The sequence below is a fragment of the Apodemus sylvaticus genome, chromosome 7 (assembly GCF_947179515.1).
Source record: "Apodemus sylvaticus chromosome 7, mApoSyl1.1, whole genome shotgun sequence".
In the NCBI taxonomy this organism is placed as follows: domain Eukaryota; kingdom Metazoa; phylum Chordata; class Mammalia; order Rodentia; family Muridae; genus Apodemus; species Apodemus sylvaticus.
In genome coordinates, this window is record NC_067478.1 from 89,181,157 (window position 1) to 89,202,057 (window position 20,901).

The 20,901-nt window shown below is 37.3% G+C and overlaps 1 protein-coding gene across 1 annotated transcript; it reads right to left on the minus strand.

Moving 5' to 3' along the window:
* Positions 1 to 17,266: 17,266 nt before the first annotated feature.
* On the minus strand, positions 17,267 to 18,223 carry LOC127689941 (olfactory receptor 10S1-like). The gene has a single exon (XM_052189512.1). It carries the CDS (start codon positions 18,218 to 18,220, stop codon positions 17,267 to 17,269), a length of 954 nt encoding a protein of 317 aa, XP_052045472.1. The 5' UTR covers positions 18,221 to 18,223.
* Between the last annotated feature and the right edge of the window lie 2,678 nt (positions 18,224 to 20,901).

The window sequence follows — 20,901 nt, forward strand, 5'->3', positions numbered from 1 at the left end:
CAAGATCCTAAGAGTTTTATTATTAACGTTTTCATATTAAGTGAAAGTTTCCTTTTTTTCCCCAAAGCAATTACTTTCATGAAAGTGCACACGGATTCCTATAATACAATTTGACAGGCACGTAGGAAGTTCCATTCTAGAGTTGAAAATTACATCTCTAGTCATTGCTCTAAACCTGCAGTCATAACGGATTTCAGGATTAGCAGATACAAGACCCATAAAGAGGTCACATCCAAGTGGAGGTGATCATAGAAATTACATTGTCCCTACAAGTGTTAAGAAAATTTTCAGGGCTATCTTTCAGAACCAGAAGTAAGATCATGAATGGTTAGTCCACATCTGACTCAGATTAAGTCATATTTAATATGAAAACATAAATACAAGAGAACACCAATAATAAAACTTGTAAGACCTTGACTCAAAACTAGACTACATGGGTTCAAATCTGGTGGTTTAAGGGTAGAGTACTGAGAAAGCAAAAACATAGCATATCTCTAGCTGTCTTGTGTTCCTGTATCAGTTGACCCGTCTCTCACTCATCTATTATCAATCCCAATTGCTTAATTATGCAATTCGCCTTGGAAACATTTCTTTCTCTAGTTAAACCTAAAGTTTCTGTCATCATCCCAAAGAGAGTCTGAAAATTTTAATTAGTAATTTCCCTCTCCACAAATATCCATTCTAATTAACTGGTTTCCCTGCCTTTTAAAGGTTAGTTTTACTTGCTTTCTTGTGGTGAATGAACATGTCAGAAATACTGAATGTCCAGAATCAGGACTCTTGTCTAGGACTTGGACTACATCAGACTTTCATCATAGGAAAGGGTTTAGAGATAGGCCTGTAGGTGGGGTAAGATAAAATGAAGTCTTTAACTTGGGTCCTAATTTAAACTGACCAGTGATCTTTTAAGGAGAGAAAATAAGGGCCAAAGAGATTGTTCCATAGTTAAAGGGATTGGTGGGCAAGTGTGAAGCCCTGAGTTTGAATCCCCTGAACTTATGTGAAACTGGACCTTGTAGCAAGCATCTACAGTCTTAGTGATCCTAGGATGAGATGTAAAGCACAGGATCCTTGGAGGCTCCTGAACCAGTGCCACAGGGAGCAGTAACCAACAGAGATTCTGTGTCTAAGACAGTGGAAAGGCATTTGCACCAGGGAGCAGGAAGACTCCACAGCCTTCTGTGCATAGCTCACCAGGAGGGAGTGATCTCCCAGCAGGCTTTCACTTTTGAGCACAGAGGTGAGATCTCTACCTTCTCTCTGGAGGAGACCCAGCTAGGATCACACAGGGTCTAAGATCAGTGGAGCAGCTGGGAGGGAAGTCTTCCAGCCAGCTGCCATTTGCACTGGGGAGCCAGGAAACTCCACAGTGTTCAGTGCATAGCCCACCAGGAGAGAGCAATTTCCCAGCAGTGCTTTCACTTTTGAGCTCAGAAGCTTATAGGCCCAGAGGAGGAACAAACTCCAGCCAGAGACAACAATACCAACTAGCACCAAAAGGCAAAAGGCAAGCACAAGAACCCTACCAATAGGCACCAAGGCCACATGGCAATATCAGAACCCAGTTCTTCCACCACAGCAAGTCCTGGATATCCCAACACACCAGAAAAGCAAGAGTTGGATTTAAAATTGTATCTTATGATGCTGATTGAGGCCTTCAAGAAAGACTTAAATAACTCCCTTAAATAACATTCGTCAACAGGTAAAAGCCCTTAAAGAGGAAACACAAAAATCCCTTAAAGAAATACAGGAGATCATGGGTCAAAAGGCAAAAGCCCTTAAAGAAGAAATGCAAAAATCCCTTAAAGAATTACAGGAAAACACAAACAATCAAGTGAAGGAACTGAACAAAACCATCCAGGATCTAAAAGTGGAAGTAGGAAATAGAAACAATAAAGAAATCACAAAGTGAGACATCTCTGGAGATAGAAAACCTTGGAAAGTATTCAAGAGTCATAGATGCAAGTATCAACAACAGAATACAGAGACAGAAGGTGCTTTGACTCAAAAGTCAAAGAAAATGCAAAATGCATAAAGTTGGTAACTCAAAACATCCAGGAACTCCAGGACACAATGAGAAGACCAAATCTAAGGATTATAGGTATAGACAAGAGCTAGGATTTACATCTTAAAGGCCCAGAAAATATGTTCAACAAAACTGTACAAGAAAACTTCCCTAATCTAGAGAAAGAGATGTCCATGGACATACAAGAAGCCTTCAGGCGAATATCCACTTATTAGTGAGTGCATACCATAATTCATCTTTTGAGACTGGGTTACCTTACTTAGTATGATGTTCTCCAGCTCCATCCATTTGTCTAAGAATTTCATGAATTCATTGTTTCTACTGGCTGAATAGTACTCCATTGTGTAGATATACCACATTTTTTGCATCCACTCTTCCGTTGAGGGGTTCTTTTCAGCTTCTGGCTATTACAAATAGGGCTGCTATGAACATAGTGGACTTTCGGGGAGTGGAGGGGGGGCAGAAAAGGGGAAATTTGAAATGTAAATAAATATATTGAATAAATAAAAAAAAGAAGTCTTCAGAACTCCAAACAGACTGTACCAGAACAGAAAATCCTCCCTAGTGAAACACCAAATTTACTAAACAAAGAAAGAATATTAAAAGCAGTAATGGAAAAGGGTCAAGTAACTTAAAAAGGTAGACTTATCAGAATCATACCAGACTTTTCACCAGAGATGATGAAAGCTAGAAGATTTTGGGCAGACCTCATACAGACTCTAAGAGAACACTAAGGCCAGTCCAGGCTACTATACCCAGCAAAACTCTCAATCATCATAGATGGAGAAACCAAGATATTCTATGATAAAACCAAATTTGCACAATACTTGTCCACAAAGCCAGCCCTACAGAGGATAATAGATGGAAAATGCCAATGCAAGGAGGGAAACTACACCCTAGAAAAAGCAAGAAAGTAATCTTCTTCCAACAAACCTAAAAGAAGATACCCACACAAACAAAATAACATCAAAAATAACAGGAAGCAACAATCACTATTCCCTAATATCTCTTAACAACAATGGACTCAACTCCCTAATAAAAAGACAGATTAATGAAATATTTCTCATGTAAGTCTTCAATTTTATCAGAAAAAGTTTCCAATTCCTTTTTAATTAATTTGGTAATTTCTTTTATGTCTACCATTTTATCTGCATTATTTTTCATGATAATCTTTAATTTTATTGTCTTTCTATATACTTCCTCTATTTTATCAGAAATGTTTTCAATGCAAATCCTTGATTTTATTACAAATGTTTCTATTTCCACCTTCAATTAATTTAGAGTTTTGCATCAACCATTCTTTATGTAAAAATTTCCATGAAATAGTCAATTTTAACGTGTTTGTCTATTTATTTCTTGAATTTTACCAGAAATATTTTCCATGTAAATCTTCAATGCTATCTGAAAATGTTTATAATTCCACCTTCAATCAACTTAAAATTATCTTTATGCCTGTCATTTTATCTATATAATTTCCATGATAATCTTTAATTTTAACATATTTTTCTATATATTTCTACAAATTTATCAGGAATATTTTCCATGTAAATCCTCAAGTTTATCAGAAAATTTTTATAATTCCACTTTTAATAAATTTAGGAATACTTTTATGCCTAGCATTATTATATCTATATAAAATTTTCCATGTTTTTCTACATTTTTCTACAACTTTATCAGAAATATTTTCCACGTAAATCTTTGATTCTATCATAAAATGTTTCTATCCCATATTTCAACTAATTTAGTAATGTCTTACATGTCTACCACTGTAAGCAGTAATAATTACTGCTTATTTTTCATGAAAATTGTCAATTTTAACGTGTTTATCTGAAATATTTTCCATGTAAAACTTTAATTTTATCATAAAATGTTTTTACTTCCAAAAAAATAAATAAAATGGCGGAAAGACAACCAATGCCTCTGACTGTTTTTGTTTTGACCTCCATATTCATGTTGCAGGACATGTGTGTTCACACTCACATATAGACACAGCAAACCCTTGAACACATGAAAAAAATGAAAGCATTTCTAGTAGAATCAGATAAATATATCTACTCTCTCTACTCTTGTTCAATACAGTTCTTGAAGTCTTAGAGCAATATGACAGCTGCAGGTGATCAAGGAGATGCAAAGAGAAAAATAAGGAATCAAAATATTTTTATTTGTAGATGATATGATTTTACATATTAGAAACTAAAAACTAAAGACTCAATAAAAACACAGCTGATAAAACACATTCAACAGAATAGCAGAATAAAAATTTAGCACAATACAAATAGCCTTTTATATTCTAACACCAAACATACTGAGAAAGAAGTCAGAGCAATAATCTCATATATAATAGCTTCAAAGATATTTTGGAATAAATATAACCAAAGAAGATAAACACTTGTGTAAGAAAATATTAAGACACTGAGAAGAGCAATGAAGACTCCAGAAAATGGAAATTCCATGCACATTCATGCTTTACCCTAACTAATAATATAAAAAAGGCCTTCTGAGTCTTCTACAGACTCAGTGCAGTCCCATTCGAACCCATGAATGAGAAATAAACTAATCTTGAATTTTATATGGAAACACAAAGACACAGAATAGCCAAAGCAACTGTGAATAATAAAAGCAGTGCTAGCAGCATTATGTTACCTGATTCTAAAATTATACTAAAAAGGTATAGAACTAAAGGCAGCATGACATTGGTGTAAAAATAGAGCATACATATTGATACATATAACTGAACTGAGAACCATACACCAATTCACATACGCACAACCATCCCATTTTTTTTTGAGAGAGAGGGCAACAACACATATTGGAAGAAAAAAAAATAATACCTACCATAAACAAATATTCAAACTGATCTGTCTCTCATCTGCTGCACAACTCAGTTCCAAATGGATTAAAGTACACAACATAAGATCTTGATACTCTGAAGCTGAAAGAGGAGAAAATAGGAAAGATATGTGACCCTGTTGGCACCAGAAAGAACTCTTTGAGCTGAGCAGGACTCTAGGAGTCCAGATCTTAAAACCAATGATAAATAAACAGAACTTAGGAAACTAAAAAGCTTCTGTGTAGGAAGGGATACAATCACTGATGAATGGAGAAAGAAAACATGGCACATTTATATAATGGAATATTACTCAGCTATTAAGAAAATTCCTAGAAATAATCATTTTGAGTGAGATAACCTCATGTTGCATGTCATGACATATGATATGTGCATTTAAGTTGGAGTACTTATGGAGGTAGGAGTCATGCCTTAGGCTTTGGTGAGTGACAAGAGGGAAGACAGGAAATATAAAGAGGGGAAAGGATAACAATACAATAGGAAAGACTTGGTGTGGTGGGTGATAGGAGGACAAGATAGAGGTAGGATTGTGAGGAGGAATAGCTAACATCGAAGGCATTTGAGAAAATCACGTGGAAACTTGATTGGCAATTGATGGCTTCTGGGGAGGAGAGTCAATTTTCTTCAAGATATTTGCTCCCAAGAGACTACCCACATTCCAGAGATGGCTGTGCAATCATACACATACTGGATGTGTTGAGTGTCTTAGATGAGGGAAAAGAACCCATGAAATATGGAAGGTTAATGATGGGAGGATTGGTAAAGAATTGGAGTAAACTTGATTTAAAGAAAATAAATAAAACAACTTAAAGCTTTAAAAGAAAAAACATAGAAGAGTACAAGTTGAGAAACCTCATGGAGACAAAAATCTTATACAAACATATACAACTTAATCATGGCCAATTTGTATTAATGTTGCAAGTATATGATAGTAAACACAACATACTATAAATGCCAAAAACGAGATGCAAACTGAACTGAACCAAACAATACCAAAACAATGATCAGTGTGAAACTAGGGCTTGTAGGGAGGAAGGGTGTGCTGTAGATGAAGAAGGGTTCATAACAACCACAGAACAGTAAGAAAATCAGCTTAATAAAGAAACATACATAATGACTGAAATGGTAGGAGGGCTCTGGAGATGATACTTGCTGGATAGAGCTGTTTACCATTCCAAATGATCACCACTCAGAGTAAAGCATATGAAGAGCCTGGGCTGTTGGTCTGGTCTCTGCTACTTATGTAGTATTGATCAAGCCCTAGCTGCCGTGTGAACCTGAGATTCTCATATGTGAAATATCAACTAGTGTCTTTGAGTATATAATGACCAAATGATTTGTTCAGAACAAAACAGAGTGAAAATATTCAGTTCATATGCTTTATTAATGATTAAAGTTAAAATTAAATGCTTTTTCTTTCATTTGTTTTCTTTTTTAAAATGAAAGTTTAAAAACTGCCAAGTGTCATACCGGAGGAACGACAAATAGCTGTAGAACTCATGGAATGGGGCCCACAGGTTAGCACAATCACAATGGAGGCGCCTCTGTTAAGGCATGGCCTCAGGACTAGATGTCCTGAGTACTTTGTGCTGTAATGGCGTTCTGCTCTGTTTGTTGCCCTCGCAGTATTATAGGACAATTCTAAGGGGGCTTCCAGCCCCTCACTGGGAGGATCGCTGGCACTCACAATAATAGTGTTTGATCTCTTTCAGGCATTGCTGCTAGAACAGATTAATAATTCAATCACAATCCTAGGAAAGATCTTAGAGATGCAGACTCTCAACTATGATCACCACTCTTAGAAAGCATTTGGAAAAATCAAATTGGTAATGAAGCTAGGTTAAGATGTTTTTGTTTAATAATTAAGCTAGCTTTTTTTTTATGGTCTGGACTGGTGAGAATTGATTTCTTATACTCATTTTTGCCCTCAGCTTCCTGATCTAGGTTAATAAGAATTGCTGATGAGTAGATTTTCATTCTGAGGATTTAAAGTAGATATGACTGATTTTTATGTAAATGTTTAGATTTGTGATTCTTTAAAGCTTCTTTAAAGATTACTTTAAAAGATTAATAGTAAAATAATTAGTCCTTTCTTTGTAACTGCTGCCTGCCAATAAGAGGAACTGGCTAAAAACTACCTTGCATGCTTACAATTTGTTAATCTATAACAAGTTTCTTAATTGTTGGTTTTCATATATGGGTTCTTGTGAATAATTTTTCTTTACCTGTACAATATAGTGTTATTTCTTGTAAAGGTATTGGGGAATATACTGTTTTTTCATAGTCATTCTCTAGAAGAAAACTAAAACATAATCACATTGTAATTTTATGCTGCTTGAAAGACTTTGTTGGAATATATAAGCCATAGGAAAAAGAATAATATGTAAAGTTTTTGTGAGAGTATGTTGGAACATTCTTTTTTCCACCCATCAACTATGTGTATATATGTATATATGTCTGTCTGTATATGTGTACAGTTTGTGTGAGAATGTGTTGGAACTCTGTTTATGTATGTATGTATGTATGTATGTATGTATGTATGTATCTATCTATCTATCTGTAAAGCTTGTGTTGGAGCTTGCTCCATCTACCCACACTATTTACGTATATGTATATGCATGTATGTGTAAATGTGTATGTGTGTATATGCATATACATATATGCATATATGTGTATGTGTGTATATTTATATATGTGTGTATATGAAATGCTTAGAGCCTGCTCATTGGCACTGTGTTCTATTCACCCAAGCCAGTATATGTGTATATATAAATATGTATGTGTCTATCGGTCTCTCTATACATATTTGTTTGTTTGTTTGTTTGTTTTTGCCTTTCAAGTCCTCTTTTATTCCACACATGTCAGAAGCATTATTTTTTAAATTAATTTTTAAAATTTTCTATATTCTTTGTTTACATTCCGAATGCTTTCCTGTTTCCTGGTTCCCCCCTCTGCATCGATCTCATACACCCTCTTCCCTCCATCCATTTCCCAATCACCCCCTCCCTTTTCTCTGTTCTGGTACTCCCTTACAACTCTGGATCAAGTCTTTTCAGAACCAGGGCTCTCTCTTTCTTTCTTCTTGGATATCATTTGATATGCAAATTGTGTCTTGAGAATTCAGAGCTTCTGGGCTAATTAATATCCAATTATCAGTGACTGCATTCCATGTCTATTCTTTTGTGATTGGGTTACCTCACTTAGGATGATATTTTCCAGTTCCAACCATTTGCCTAAGAATTTCATGAATTCATTGTTTTTAATTGCTTATTAGTATTCCATTATGTAAATATACCACATTTTTTGTATCCATTCCTCCATTGAGGGACATCTGGGTTCTTTCTAGCTTCTGGCTATTATAAATAAGGCTGCTATGAACATAGTGGAGCATGTGTCCTTATCGCATGCTGGGGAATCCTCTGGGTATATGCCCAGGAGAGGTATAGCAGGGTCCTCTGGAAGTGTCATGTCCTGTTTTCTGAGGAACCACCAGACTGATTTCTATAGTGGTTGTACCATTTTTCAAGCCCACCAGCAGTGGAAGAGTGTTCCACTTTCTCCACATCCTCGCCAACACCTGCTGTCTCCTGAGTTTTTAGCCTTAGCCATTCTGACTGGTGTGAGGTGAAATATCAGGGTTGTTTTGATTTGTATTTCCCTAATGATTAATGATGTTGAGCATTTCTTCTGAGCCATTCAAAGTTCTTCATGAGAAAATTCTTTGTTTAGCTCTGTACCTCATTTTTAAATAGGATTATTTGGTTTTCTAGGGTCTAACTTTTTGAGTTCTTTGTATATATTGGATATTAGCCCTCTGTCAGATTTAGTGTTGGTGAAGATAACAGAAACTGAGGAAATTCAAAAAATCATCAGATCCTACTACAAAAGGATATACTCAACACACCTGGAGAATCTGGAGGAAATGGACAATTTCTTAGACAGATACCAAATACCAAAATTAAATCAGGATCAAATAGATCATCTAAACAGTCCCAGAACCTCTAAAGAAATAGAAGGGGTCATAGAAAGTCTTCCAACCAAAAAAGGCACAGGACCAGATGGTTTTAGTGCAGAATTCTATCAGATCTTCAAAGAAGACTTAACACCAATACTCTTCAAACTATTCCACAAAATAGAAATGGAGGGAACACTACCCAACTCGTTCTACGAAGCCACAATTACACTGATACCAAAACCACACAAAGATCCAACAAAGAACTTCAGACCAATTTCCCTTATGAATATTGATGCAAAAATACTCAATAAAATTTTTGCCAACTGAATCCAAGAACACATCAAAACGATCATCCACCATGATCAAGTAGGCTTCATCCCAGGGATGCAGGGATGGTTCAATATATGGAAATCCATCAATGCAATCCACTACATAAACAAACTCAAAGAAAAAACCCACGTGGTCATTTCATTAGATGCTGAAAAAGCATTTGACAAAATTCACCATCCTTTCATGCTAAAAGTCTTGGAAAGAACAGGAATTCAAGCCCCATACCTAAACATAGTAAAAGCAATATACAGCAAACCCGTAGCCAACATCAAACTAAATGGAGAGAAACTTGAAGCAATCCCACTAAAATCAGGGACTAGACAGGGCTACCCCCTTTCTCTTTCTCTTTTCATTATTGTACTTGAGGTACTAGCTTGGGCAATTAGACAACATAAGGAGGTCAAAGGGATATAAATTGGAAAGGAAGAAGTCAAACTGCCACTATTTGCAGATTATATGATAGTATACTTAAGTGACCCCCAAAAAACTCTACCAGAGAACTCCTACAGCTGATAAACAACTTCAGCAAAGTGGCTGGTTACAAAATCAACTCAAGCAAATCAGTAACTTTCCTATACTCAAAGGATAAGGAGACTGAGAAAGAAATTCGGGAAATGACACCCTTCACAATAGCCACAAACAACATAAAATATCTTGGTGTGACTCTAACCAAAGAAGTGAAAGATCTATATGACAAGAACTTCAGGTCTCGGAAGAAGGAAATCGAAGAAGACCTTAGAAAATGGAAAAAATCTTCCATGCTCATGGATTGGCAGGATTAATATAGTTAAAATGGCCATCTTGCCAAAAGCAATCTACAGATTCAATGGAATCCCCATCAAAACCCCAACTCAGTTCTTCATAGAGTTAGAAAGAGCAATTATCAAATTCATCTGGAACAACAAAAAACCCAGGATAGCTAAAACTATTCTCAGCAACAAAAGAAAATCTGGGGGAATCAGTATCCCTGACCTCAAGCAATACTACAGAGCAATAGTGTTAAAAACTGCATGGTATTGGTACAGTGACAGGCAGGAGGATCAATGGAACAGGATTGAAGATCCAGAAATGAACCCACACACCTATGGCCACTTGATCCTCGACAAAGAGGCTGAAAACATCCAATGGAAAAAAGATAGCCTTTTCAACAAATGGTGCTGGTTCAACTGGAGGTCAGCATGCAGAAGAATGCGAATTGATCCATCCTTGTCTCCTTGTACTAAGCTCAAATCCAAATGGATCAAGGACCTCCACATAAAGCCAGACACTCTGAAGCTAATAGAAAAGAAACTGGGGAAGACCCTTGAGGACATCGGTACAGGGAGAAAGTTTCTGAACAGAACACCAATAGCGTATGCTCTAAGAACAAGAATTGACAAATGGGACCTCATAAGGTTACAGAGTTTCTGTAAGGCAAAGGACACCATCAAGAGGACAGATCGGCAACCAACAAATTGGGAAAAGATCTTCACCAATCCTACATCAGATAGAGGGCTAATATCCAATATATATAAAGAACTCAAGAAGTTAGACTCCAGAAAACCGAACAACCCTATTAAAAAATGGGGTACAGAGTTAAACAAAGAATTCTCACCTGAAGAACTTCGGATGGCGGAGAAGCATCTTAAAAAATGCTCCACTTCATTAGTCATTAGGGAAATGCAAATCAAAACAACCCTAAGATTTCATCTTACACCAGTCAGAATGGCTAAGATTAAAAATTCAGGAGACAGCAGGTGTTGGAGAGGGTGCGGAGAAAGAGGAACACTCCTCCACTGCTGGTGGGGTTGCAAATTGGTACAACCACTCTGGAAAGCAGTCTGGCGGTTCCTCCGAAAACTGGGCACCTCACTTCCAGAAGATCCTGCTATACCACTCCTGGGCATATACCCAGAGGATTCCCCACCATGTAATAAGGATACATGCTCTACTATGTTCATAGCAGCCCTATTTATAATTGCCAGATGCTGGAAAGAACCCAGGTATCCCTCAACAGAAGAGTGGATACAAAAAATGTGGTATATCTACACAATGGAGTACTATTCAGCCATTAGAAACAATGAATTCATGAAATTCTTAGGCAAATGGATGGAGCTAGAGAACATCATACTAAGTGAGGTAACCCAGACTCAAAAGGTGAATCATGGTATGCACTCACTAATAAGTGGTTATTAACCTAGAAAACTGGAATACCCAAAACATAATCCACACATCAAATGAGATACAAGAAGAAAGCAGGAGTGGTCCCTGGTTCTGGAAAGACTCAGTGAAACAGTATTTGGCAAAACCAGAACGGGGAACTGGGAAGGGGTGGGAGGGAGGACAGGGGAAGAGAAGGGGGCTTACGGGACTTTCGGGGAGTGGGGGGGGGGCTAGAAAAGGGGAAATCATTTGGAATGTAAATAAATTATATCAAATAAAAAAAAAAGACAAAAAAAAAAAAAAAAAACAAAAAACTATTCTCAACAGTAAAAGTTCTGGGACAATCAGTATCCCAAACCTCAAAGATTACTACAGAGCAATAGTGGTAACTGCATGGTATTGGTCCAGTGACAGGCAAGTGGATCAATGAAATAAGATTGAAGATCCAGAAATGAACCCATACACCTATGGTCACTTGATCTTCAACAATGGAGCTGAAAACATCCAGTGGAAAAAAGATAGTCTTTTCAACAAATGGTGCTGGTTCAACTGGAGGTCAGCATGCAGATGAATGCGAATTGATCCATTCTTATCTCCTTGTACTAAGCTCAACTCCAAGTGGATCAAGGACCTCTACTTAAAACCAGACACACTGAAACTAATAGAAAAAAAACTGTGGAAGACCCTTGAGGACATGACACGGGAAAAGTTCCTGAACAGAACACCAATAGCATATGCTCTAAGATCAAGAATTGACAAATGGGACCTCATAAAATTGCAACGTTTCTGTAAGGTAAAGGGCACTGTCAAAAGGACAAAACGGCAACCAATAGATTGTCTATACATATTTGTATGTGTGAAGTTGCTGAAGCTTGTCTTTTCTTCAACCATTCTGTTTATATGTGTGAATGTTTGATTCCCCTCTTTTCTTCTCTAACTAAAGGCTGCCATAGGCAGAAGCCTACATTACTGTCTGGACCAACCTCAGTCAGTGGTTCTCAGCACTGACCCCTACCGGCTGCCTGCCTTGGTTAACCCTATGGTGTCAAAGCTTATATTTGGCAAAAATAAACCCCCATTTTGTTTTATGAAATACATATTTAGTATTCTCTTTTGAGTTAATGTTTAATGATATTGGATTTTTAAGTATCTGTTTAATTAAATAAATCTGTTCCAGTAAATTCAGCTTTATACCAATTACATTTTTGTTTGATTCATTTATGTTAACATTAAAGGAATATATGACCTTATTATATCAACATTAATAAATTGTGACATGTATATTACTGCGAAACGACATGCTCATTCAAGATGTATCAGCATAGTAACTAACCTTAATGCATGTCTAAAATTTAAATTTTATTTTATTGTATTTCTAGAAAAATAGCAAAAATGTATATACCTAAAATTCAAAACAAATGAAATGTAAAAGTTATTGCATAGGCTTGGAAGGCATTTGATATAACACAGTAAATGAGTGGTAAATTGAAGGCAAATCAAGGATAATATGTTTGGAAATTGAAAATAAAGGCCAACAACAGCTATATCAACAGACCCCCATTATTAGTTAAAAGTAAGCAGAGGCTTAAACTTGTGCAGCTCTGTGGAATATCCCTCAGACTTTGGAATTACCAAAGCAGAGATGCAAGTGCTTGAATGAAAACAATTTTTATTTTATTTGTAACTATTGTGAAGGGTTTTGTTTCCCTAATTTCTTTCTCAGCCTGTTTATCCTTTGAGTAGGAGAAGACCACTGATTTGTTTGAGTTAATTTTATATCCAGCCACTTTGCTGAAGTTGTTTATCAGGTTTAGGAGTTTTCTGGTGGAACTTTTTGGGTCACTTAAGTATACTATCATATCATCTGCAAATAGTGGTATTTTGACTTCTTCTTTTCCAATTTGCATCCCTTTGACCTCCTTTTGTTGTCTAATTGCTCTGGCTAGTATTTTGAGTACTATATTGAATAGGGAGGAAGAGAGTGGGCAGCCTTATCTAGTCTCCGATGTTAGTGGGATTGCTTCAAGTTCATCTCCATTTAATTTGATGTTGGCTACTGGTTTGCTGTATATTGCTTTTACTATGTTTAGGTATGAGCCTTGAATTCCTGATCTATCCAAGACTTTTTACCATGAAGGGGTGTTGGATTTTGTCAATTGCTTTCTCAGCATCTAATGAGATGATCATGTGGTCTTTTTCTCTGAGTTTGTTTATATAGTAGATTAAGTCGGTGTGACTCTAACTAAGATCTATATGACAAGAACTTCAAGTCTCTGAAGAAAGAAATCAAAGAAGATCTCAGAAGATGGAAAGATCTCTCCTGCTCATAGACTGGCAGGATTAATATAGTAAAAATGGTTATCTTGCCGAAAGCAATCTACAGATTCAATAAAATCTGCATCAAAATTCGAACTCAATTTTTCATAGAGTTAGAAAGAGCAATTCACAAATTCATTTGGAATAAGGAAAAACCCAGGATAGTGAAAACAATTCTCAACAATAAAAAAACATCTGGGGGAATTACCATCCCTGACCTCAAGATGTACTACAGAGCAATAGTGATTAAAAACTCTATGGAATTGAAGCAGAAACAGGCAGAAAGATCAATCGAATAAAACCGAAGACCCAGAAATGAACCCACATACCTATTGTCACTTGATATTTGACAAAAAAGCTGAAACCATTTAGTGGAAAAAAGACAGCATTTCAACAAATGGTGCTGGTTCAACTGGCAGCCAGCATGTAGAAGAATGCAAATGGATCCATTCTTATCTCCTTGTACTAAGCTCAAGTCCAAGTGGATCAAAGACCTCCACATAAAACCAGATACACTGAAACTAATAGAAGAGAAAGTGGGGAAGATCCTTGAATCCATGGGCACTGGGGAAATTTTCCTGAACAGAACACCAATGACTTATACTCTAATAGCAAGAATTGAAAATGGGACCTCATAACATTTCAAAGCTTCTGTAAGGCAAAGGACAATGTCAATAGGACAAAATGTTAACTAACAGATTGGGAAAAGATCCTTACCAATCCTACATCTGATAGAGAACTAACATCCAATATATAAAAAGATCCCAAGGAATTAGACTCCAGATAATCAAATAACTCTATTAAAAATGGGGTACAGAGCTAAACAAAGAATTCTCAACTAAGGAAACTCAAATGGTTGAGAAGCACCTAAAGAAATGTTCAGCATCCTCAGTCATCAGGGAAATGTAAATCAAAACAACCCTGAGATTCCACCATACACCAGTCAGAATGATTAAGATCAGAAATTCAGGTGACAGCAGATGCTGGCGAGGATGTGGCAAAGAGGAACACTACTCCATTGTTGTGGAATTGCAAGTTGGTACAACCACTTTGGAAATCAGTCTGGTGGTTTCTCAGAAAATTGGATATAGTATTACCTGAGGATCCAGCTATACCACTCCTGAGCATATACTGAGAAGATACTCTAACATATAACACGAACACATGTTCCAATATGTTCATAGCAGCCTTATTTATGATAGCCAGAAGCTGGAAAGAACCCGGATGTCCTTCAACAGAGGATAGATACAGAAAATGTGGTACATTTACACAACGGAGTACTACTCAGTTATTAAAAACAATGACTTCATGAAATTCTTAGACAAACTGACTTAACTAGAAAATATCATCCTACGTGAGGTAACCCAATCACAAAAGAACACACATGGTATGTATTCACTGATATGTGAATATTAGCACAGAAGCTTGGAATACCTAAGATACAGTTTACAAACTACATGAAGCTCAAAAAGAAGGAAGACCAAAGTGTGGGTGCTTCAGTCCTTCTTAGAAGGGAGAAAATCCCTTAGAAGGGAGAAAATCCTCATGAGAACAAATACAGAGACAAAGTGTGGAGCAGAGACTGATGTAAAATCCATCCAGAGACTGCACCAACTGCGGATCCATCCCATATACAGTCATCAAATGCAGACACTATTGTGGATGTGAAGAAGTGCTTGCTAACAGGAGCCTGATATAGATGTCTCCTGAGAGGCTCTGCCAGAGTCTGACATATACAGAGGTGGATGCTCATAGCCAACCATTGAATGATCACAGGGTTCTCAATGGAGGAATTAGAGAAAGGATTGAAGGAGATGAATCAGTTTGTAACTCCATAGGAAGAACAACAATATCAACCAACTAGAGCTCCCAGGGTCTAAACCACCAACAAAGGAGTACACATGGATGGACCCATGGCTCCAGCAATATATGTAGCAGAGGATGGCCTCGTCGGGCATCAATGGGAGAAGAGGTTCCTGGTCCTGTGAAGGCTTGATTCCCAGGTGTAGGGGAATTCGAGGGTGGGAAGGTGGGTATGTATGGGTGGGTGGGGGTAAACCCTCATAGAATCAGGAGACGGGGAAACTGGATAGGGTGTTTCGGGGGGGGGGTGAAATTGGGAAATGGGATAAGATTTGAAATGTAAATAAACAAAATATTCAATAAAAAAGAAAATAATTTTTAAAGCTTGCATGGATTAAAATTTCTCAAAGTTGAGTGACATAAGTTCAACAGAGGTCAAACTTAGTTATCCACCAACAGATGAATGGTTGATGAAAATCTGCCACATACATAAAATGGAATACTGTTCACCTCTAAGGATGGGTGGAATAAAAACATTGACTGCTGTATTTCAAAGGCAATCTCCTTTAATTAGAAACTGCTACAAATGTTTGCATTTGACTATAACATTTTGATACATTATATATTTTGACAATATTCCTGCTAAAATGATACCTCATCATAACTTCTTTATGGTCTATGCTCTGCTTTTTACGACATTTCATGTTTACTTTAATTTCCATTAACTTAGTTTAATTTTCATTAGCTGTCTTGGGATAGCCCATGTTAAACATGTTTAGGCACTAAGTCGATCCATCATAGTTACTACTCTCATTCCAATGTATATTTAATTGTTTTCCTTTATAAATAAACCTCCTTGAATTGCCAAGACCTTCTTCATCCATTGAAACAAATTCTACCCTTTTATGCTTATTGTATTGTTAGAGCTTATTAACTTGCCATATCATGAGTTATTTCTTTTGCATAGGACAAAGTGTAAGAAGCGGTTTGTTTGAGGCTATTCATACAGAAGAACAGAACAGTTAAAGTGATAAAGTGCAGTGGGCATAGCATACTTATTTCAAGACACATTTATCTAAAGGTTAGGATCAGTCTCTCATCCTGGAAGACATATTCCTTCCACCATATTGCAAATGACTTTATGCAGAATTGTGATGGATTTGTCATTTCATTATCTAGAAATGTTCTTGTGGTTGTTCACCAATGGAAATAGCAAAACCTTGCCAGTTTTCTCATTCAGATCTCCTAAAATTCTATATGGAAATTATTTTTAACTTTTTTCTTAAACTGAAGCTATACGATTATACAAAATTTTGTATTTATTTACTAGGAAGTTCATATTTGGGATATGGATATTTCTCAATCCCATGCTTGTTAATTCTTCCTGTGAGTATAGCTTTATCCATCATTTCCTGGAATGGGAATAGGTAAGGTCATGACTTTCTAGGTAATGTTGGGGAAGTCACATTTATTACTGGAGTTTTATGTTTATCATGATAAAACTTAGTCTCTCCCGTTAAGCAAGGTGATAAATAGCAATAATTTGGACTTTATGTTTTTCCTTTAAAATTCATAATAGATAAACAGTGAATACAATGACTTCAAAAAAACACTAAAACAAGTAAGTATTTCAACAGTATTTTTTCATACCCCTGAGATTAAGTATTGGACATACTTAAAAAATTACCTCTTTTGTCTGCAATTTATGAATGAAGAGTTTGTTATGCATATACAGAGGCAGACAAACGAGAAGAACAAGTTGCCCAGTTGACACTCAGTACTTGCTACTTAAAGTAGGACCTGTTGGTTGTCATCCTGGCAGGGAAGAAACAGACACAGGTTCAGGTTAGGGGGCTGGGCTGCTTGATGGAGACTCTCGGGAGCTACAGAGCAACCTTCTCAGAGCCCGCTTGACTTCCTTGTTTCTTAGTGTGTAGATGAAGGGATTGAGCATTGGAGTGACTATTGTGTAGAAGACTGCTGGAGCTCCTGCCCCTGTGCCCGTGGAGCTGGGCTGTAGGTAGATGCAGACTGGGGGCATGTAGTACAGGAGCACCACTGTGAGGTGCGCAGTGCAAGTGGAGAAGGCTCTCTGCCGCCCCTCTGCTGTGCGGATGCGCAGCACCGCAGCCACAATGAACACATAGGAGATGATGATGAGGATGAGACAGCCTGCAGCCACCACACCAATGTTTGCAAGCATGACAAGCTGGTTGATGGTGGTGTCTGCGCAGGCCAGCTTCAGTACTGGAGGGATGTCACAGAAGAAGTAGGCAATATGCCGAGGCCCACAGTACAGCAGGCGGAAGGTTAGGGAAGTGTGCATTGCAGAGTGCATAGCACCTATGGCCCATGTGCTCCCAGCCAGCCCTGCACACACCCGCTTGTTCATGACCACTGGGTAGTGCAGGGGCTGGCAGATAGCCAGGTAACGGTCATAGGCCATGACTGTGTATAAAAAGCACTCAGTGCTGGCCAGGAAGTGGAAGCAATAAAGTTGTAGAGCACAGGCCTGGAAGGAGATGACTTTCCCATCCAAAGTCAGCAGGCCTGCCATGACCTTGGGCACTGTTACTGTAGACAGACATGCATCAAGGAAGGAGAGGTGGCCCAGGAAGTGGTACATGGGGGAGCGGAGATGAGGGTCAGAGCCCACAGTAAGGAGGATGAGGAGATTGCCACTTACTGTGATGCTGTAGATGAGGAGAAAGAGGAGGAAGAAGAGGCCAGGGTGCTCAGCCGTGTACATCAGACCCTCCAGGAAGAAGTGGCTCACCATAGACTGGTTAAGGTACTGCATCTTCTCAACCCTCTTATAAATAATCACCTGCTCAGTAAAGCTGACTGTAGGAGAATAAAGAGCTGTCCTCTTCCTTCAAGTGTATTTATTGTTTGGTGCATCCCATCTGGACCTTGTCTCACAGGCTAAAAAGATTAATAGGTTCAATTCAACTTTCTTTTATACTTGTGTTTTCACATCACTCTTTCTTTCAAAAATGAAGTTTTGAAGGCATGACCTGAAGTCTTGGATGCATAATGGATTGTAAAGATTGTCTGTAGAAATGTGGTTCCTAAATTAATTATGTACACACAGCACAGATTCTGGTGTCATTGAGAAATCGATTTTGGCATATATGTCAAAACAGCCATGCTCCTGCCTCCTAACTTCCTCTACTGTGTTTTACAAGCACCCAGCTACACACTTAATTGCTGTCTACCACCTGGGAATTGTATCGATCTCTGGACTTGCTTGGAACCAGAGTGCTATTACATCAGCCAGGAATAGATCCTCCCACCCATTTCTCACCAGAGGGACATCTTGGGATTTAAACTACCCACAAGCCTCAAGAGTATAACAATGCAACCCCCCGAGAGAGCAGAATACATAATTACCCAAACTATTTGTTGAGTACAGTTTATGTTTTCCCCACAATACTTTTCTTACAATTTTGTTAGCTCTCCCCCATCTTTCTTGGTGTTCCTTTCTAGTTCAGAACTGAAATTTCAGAGTTGCCTTCAATATATCTGTTGTACACTAGATCCTGCATTATGTGACAGTCTCTCTCCTTGACTTACCTATAGTGTCACACATTTTTCCTAACATTTATTCTGGAGTGGGATCCTATGTGAAATCTCTTACTTCCTAGTAATTGAACAATTACATACTGTCTGTCGCAGCTTTCTCAAAATACCTTGCCTGTGACCCTTTACTGTTGGTGCATTGTTTTCTGACATTTGAAAGTACTGATGTGTCTTTCAAATCAGAGAGTTATCTTCTGCAGTTCTCTCATCCAGATGTACCACTTGACTTATCTTTTTTCTTTGCCATGATTTCTCTCCCATATAATCATGGCATTTTCTTTTCAAACACTAACAGAACACTTTCAACATTCATCTATTCTGCAGGATTAATGGTAAACTTTATTTCCCCAGAGATCCACTGATAGCCATTTTTTTTTCCTACTGATTGAGAAATTCCTGTAACCTAAAAGAAAATAGCAATTCCCCACAATGCTTTGCCTTGGGTGGTTTGATTCATCTATGTTAGTGTCATGTTTCTTTAGGGAAAACGCAGTGATAGAGCCTTACCCCTCTCCTGCTTTCTCCCTTTTAGTTTGGAAATAGAACTATAGAAATAAGGAACCACAATTTTAGAATTTTTTCTTTTTCTTTTTCTCATTTTATTGGATTTATAAATTTACATTCCAAATATTAACCCCTTTCCCGGTTTCCCCTCCAAAACCCCCGTATCCAATCCTGTATCACCCTGCATCTACGAGGGTGTTCCCCCACCCACCCATCCACTCCCTGAGAACTCTTTCAGGAAAATGTTCATGGTAGTTATTTGTAACAGCCAAATCCTAGAAATAAGTTTATTGCACATCAAGTAGTAAGTGAATATATACAACACACACCATAACTAAATATTAACAGAACATAAAATTATTGGAGTACCTAAAATATAGCCTGAAATAAATCCTATATACCATGATTTCATGTTTATGACTATGCTGAAATAATCAGTTTATAACAAAAGAAAACAGGGAAATAGATGCCTGAAATCGGCGTGTTAGTATAAGGGGCCATAAATGTCTTTCTCAAGTGGTAGAAATATTCTAAAACTCAATTGTGTCAATAGCTGGATAATGTATTGATTGACTAGTAATCATTGAATTGTGCCTTGTAAGCAGAGGGATTTTATAACATACAAATAATACTTCAAACCGCTCTTTAGAAGGCAATGGAGAAATCTAGAAAAACTTGCTTAGAACTCAGATAAATGAGGAAAATCATATTTTCTACTTTAAAACACCTTTAATGTAAAATGTTAAATCAAACAAACCAACATAAAGTGGACAAGAACTCAACTTTCATATTGACCCAACTTCTTTAAATGTTTATGACTCCCAAGTCGATTTTGTGATGAAAAAATAAAGATTGTGCAGTATTGTTTATTATTATTTCTGAAGTGCTATGCTATATTTTAAAGACCCCAAATCACAAATGATATTAGAGTATCATGCTTCTACTCATATGTTCAATGCTTGAGAAGACATGTTTTGATATTAATCTCAAACTCTCCTACAGCACTGTTCAGATTCTGTAAATAACTATCTCCTAATACACACTTACTTATTCAATTATCCAATGATATCACTAGGTTTGTGTGATAGAATAAATGACCGCTTTTTACCTGGATCAAATGACATTTTCTGGTTTCTCTATACTTGCTTATATCCTGGCAAAATGATACTTTTTTTTTTTAATGTCCTGGGCACCCTTTTTTTTTCCTTTTTTTTTTTGCAAATTATTTTTTTTATTCGATATATTTTTTATTTACATTTCAAATGATTTCCCCTTTTCTAGACCCCCACTCCCCGAAAGTCACATAAGCCCCCTTCCCTCCCCCTGTTTTCCCACCCAACCCTTCCCACTTCCCTGTTCTGTTTTTGTCCTATAATGCTTCACTGAGTCTTTCCA

Excerpts from the sequence above, each read along its gene's own strand:
- LOC127689941 (XM_052189512.1), bottom strand. The coding sequence starts at position 18,220 with ATGCAGTACCTTAACCAGTCTATGGTGAGCCACTTCTTCCTGGAGGGT.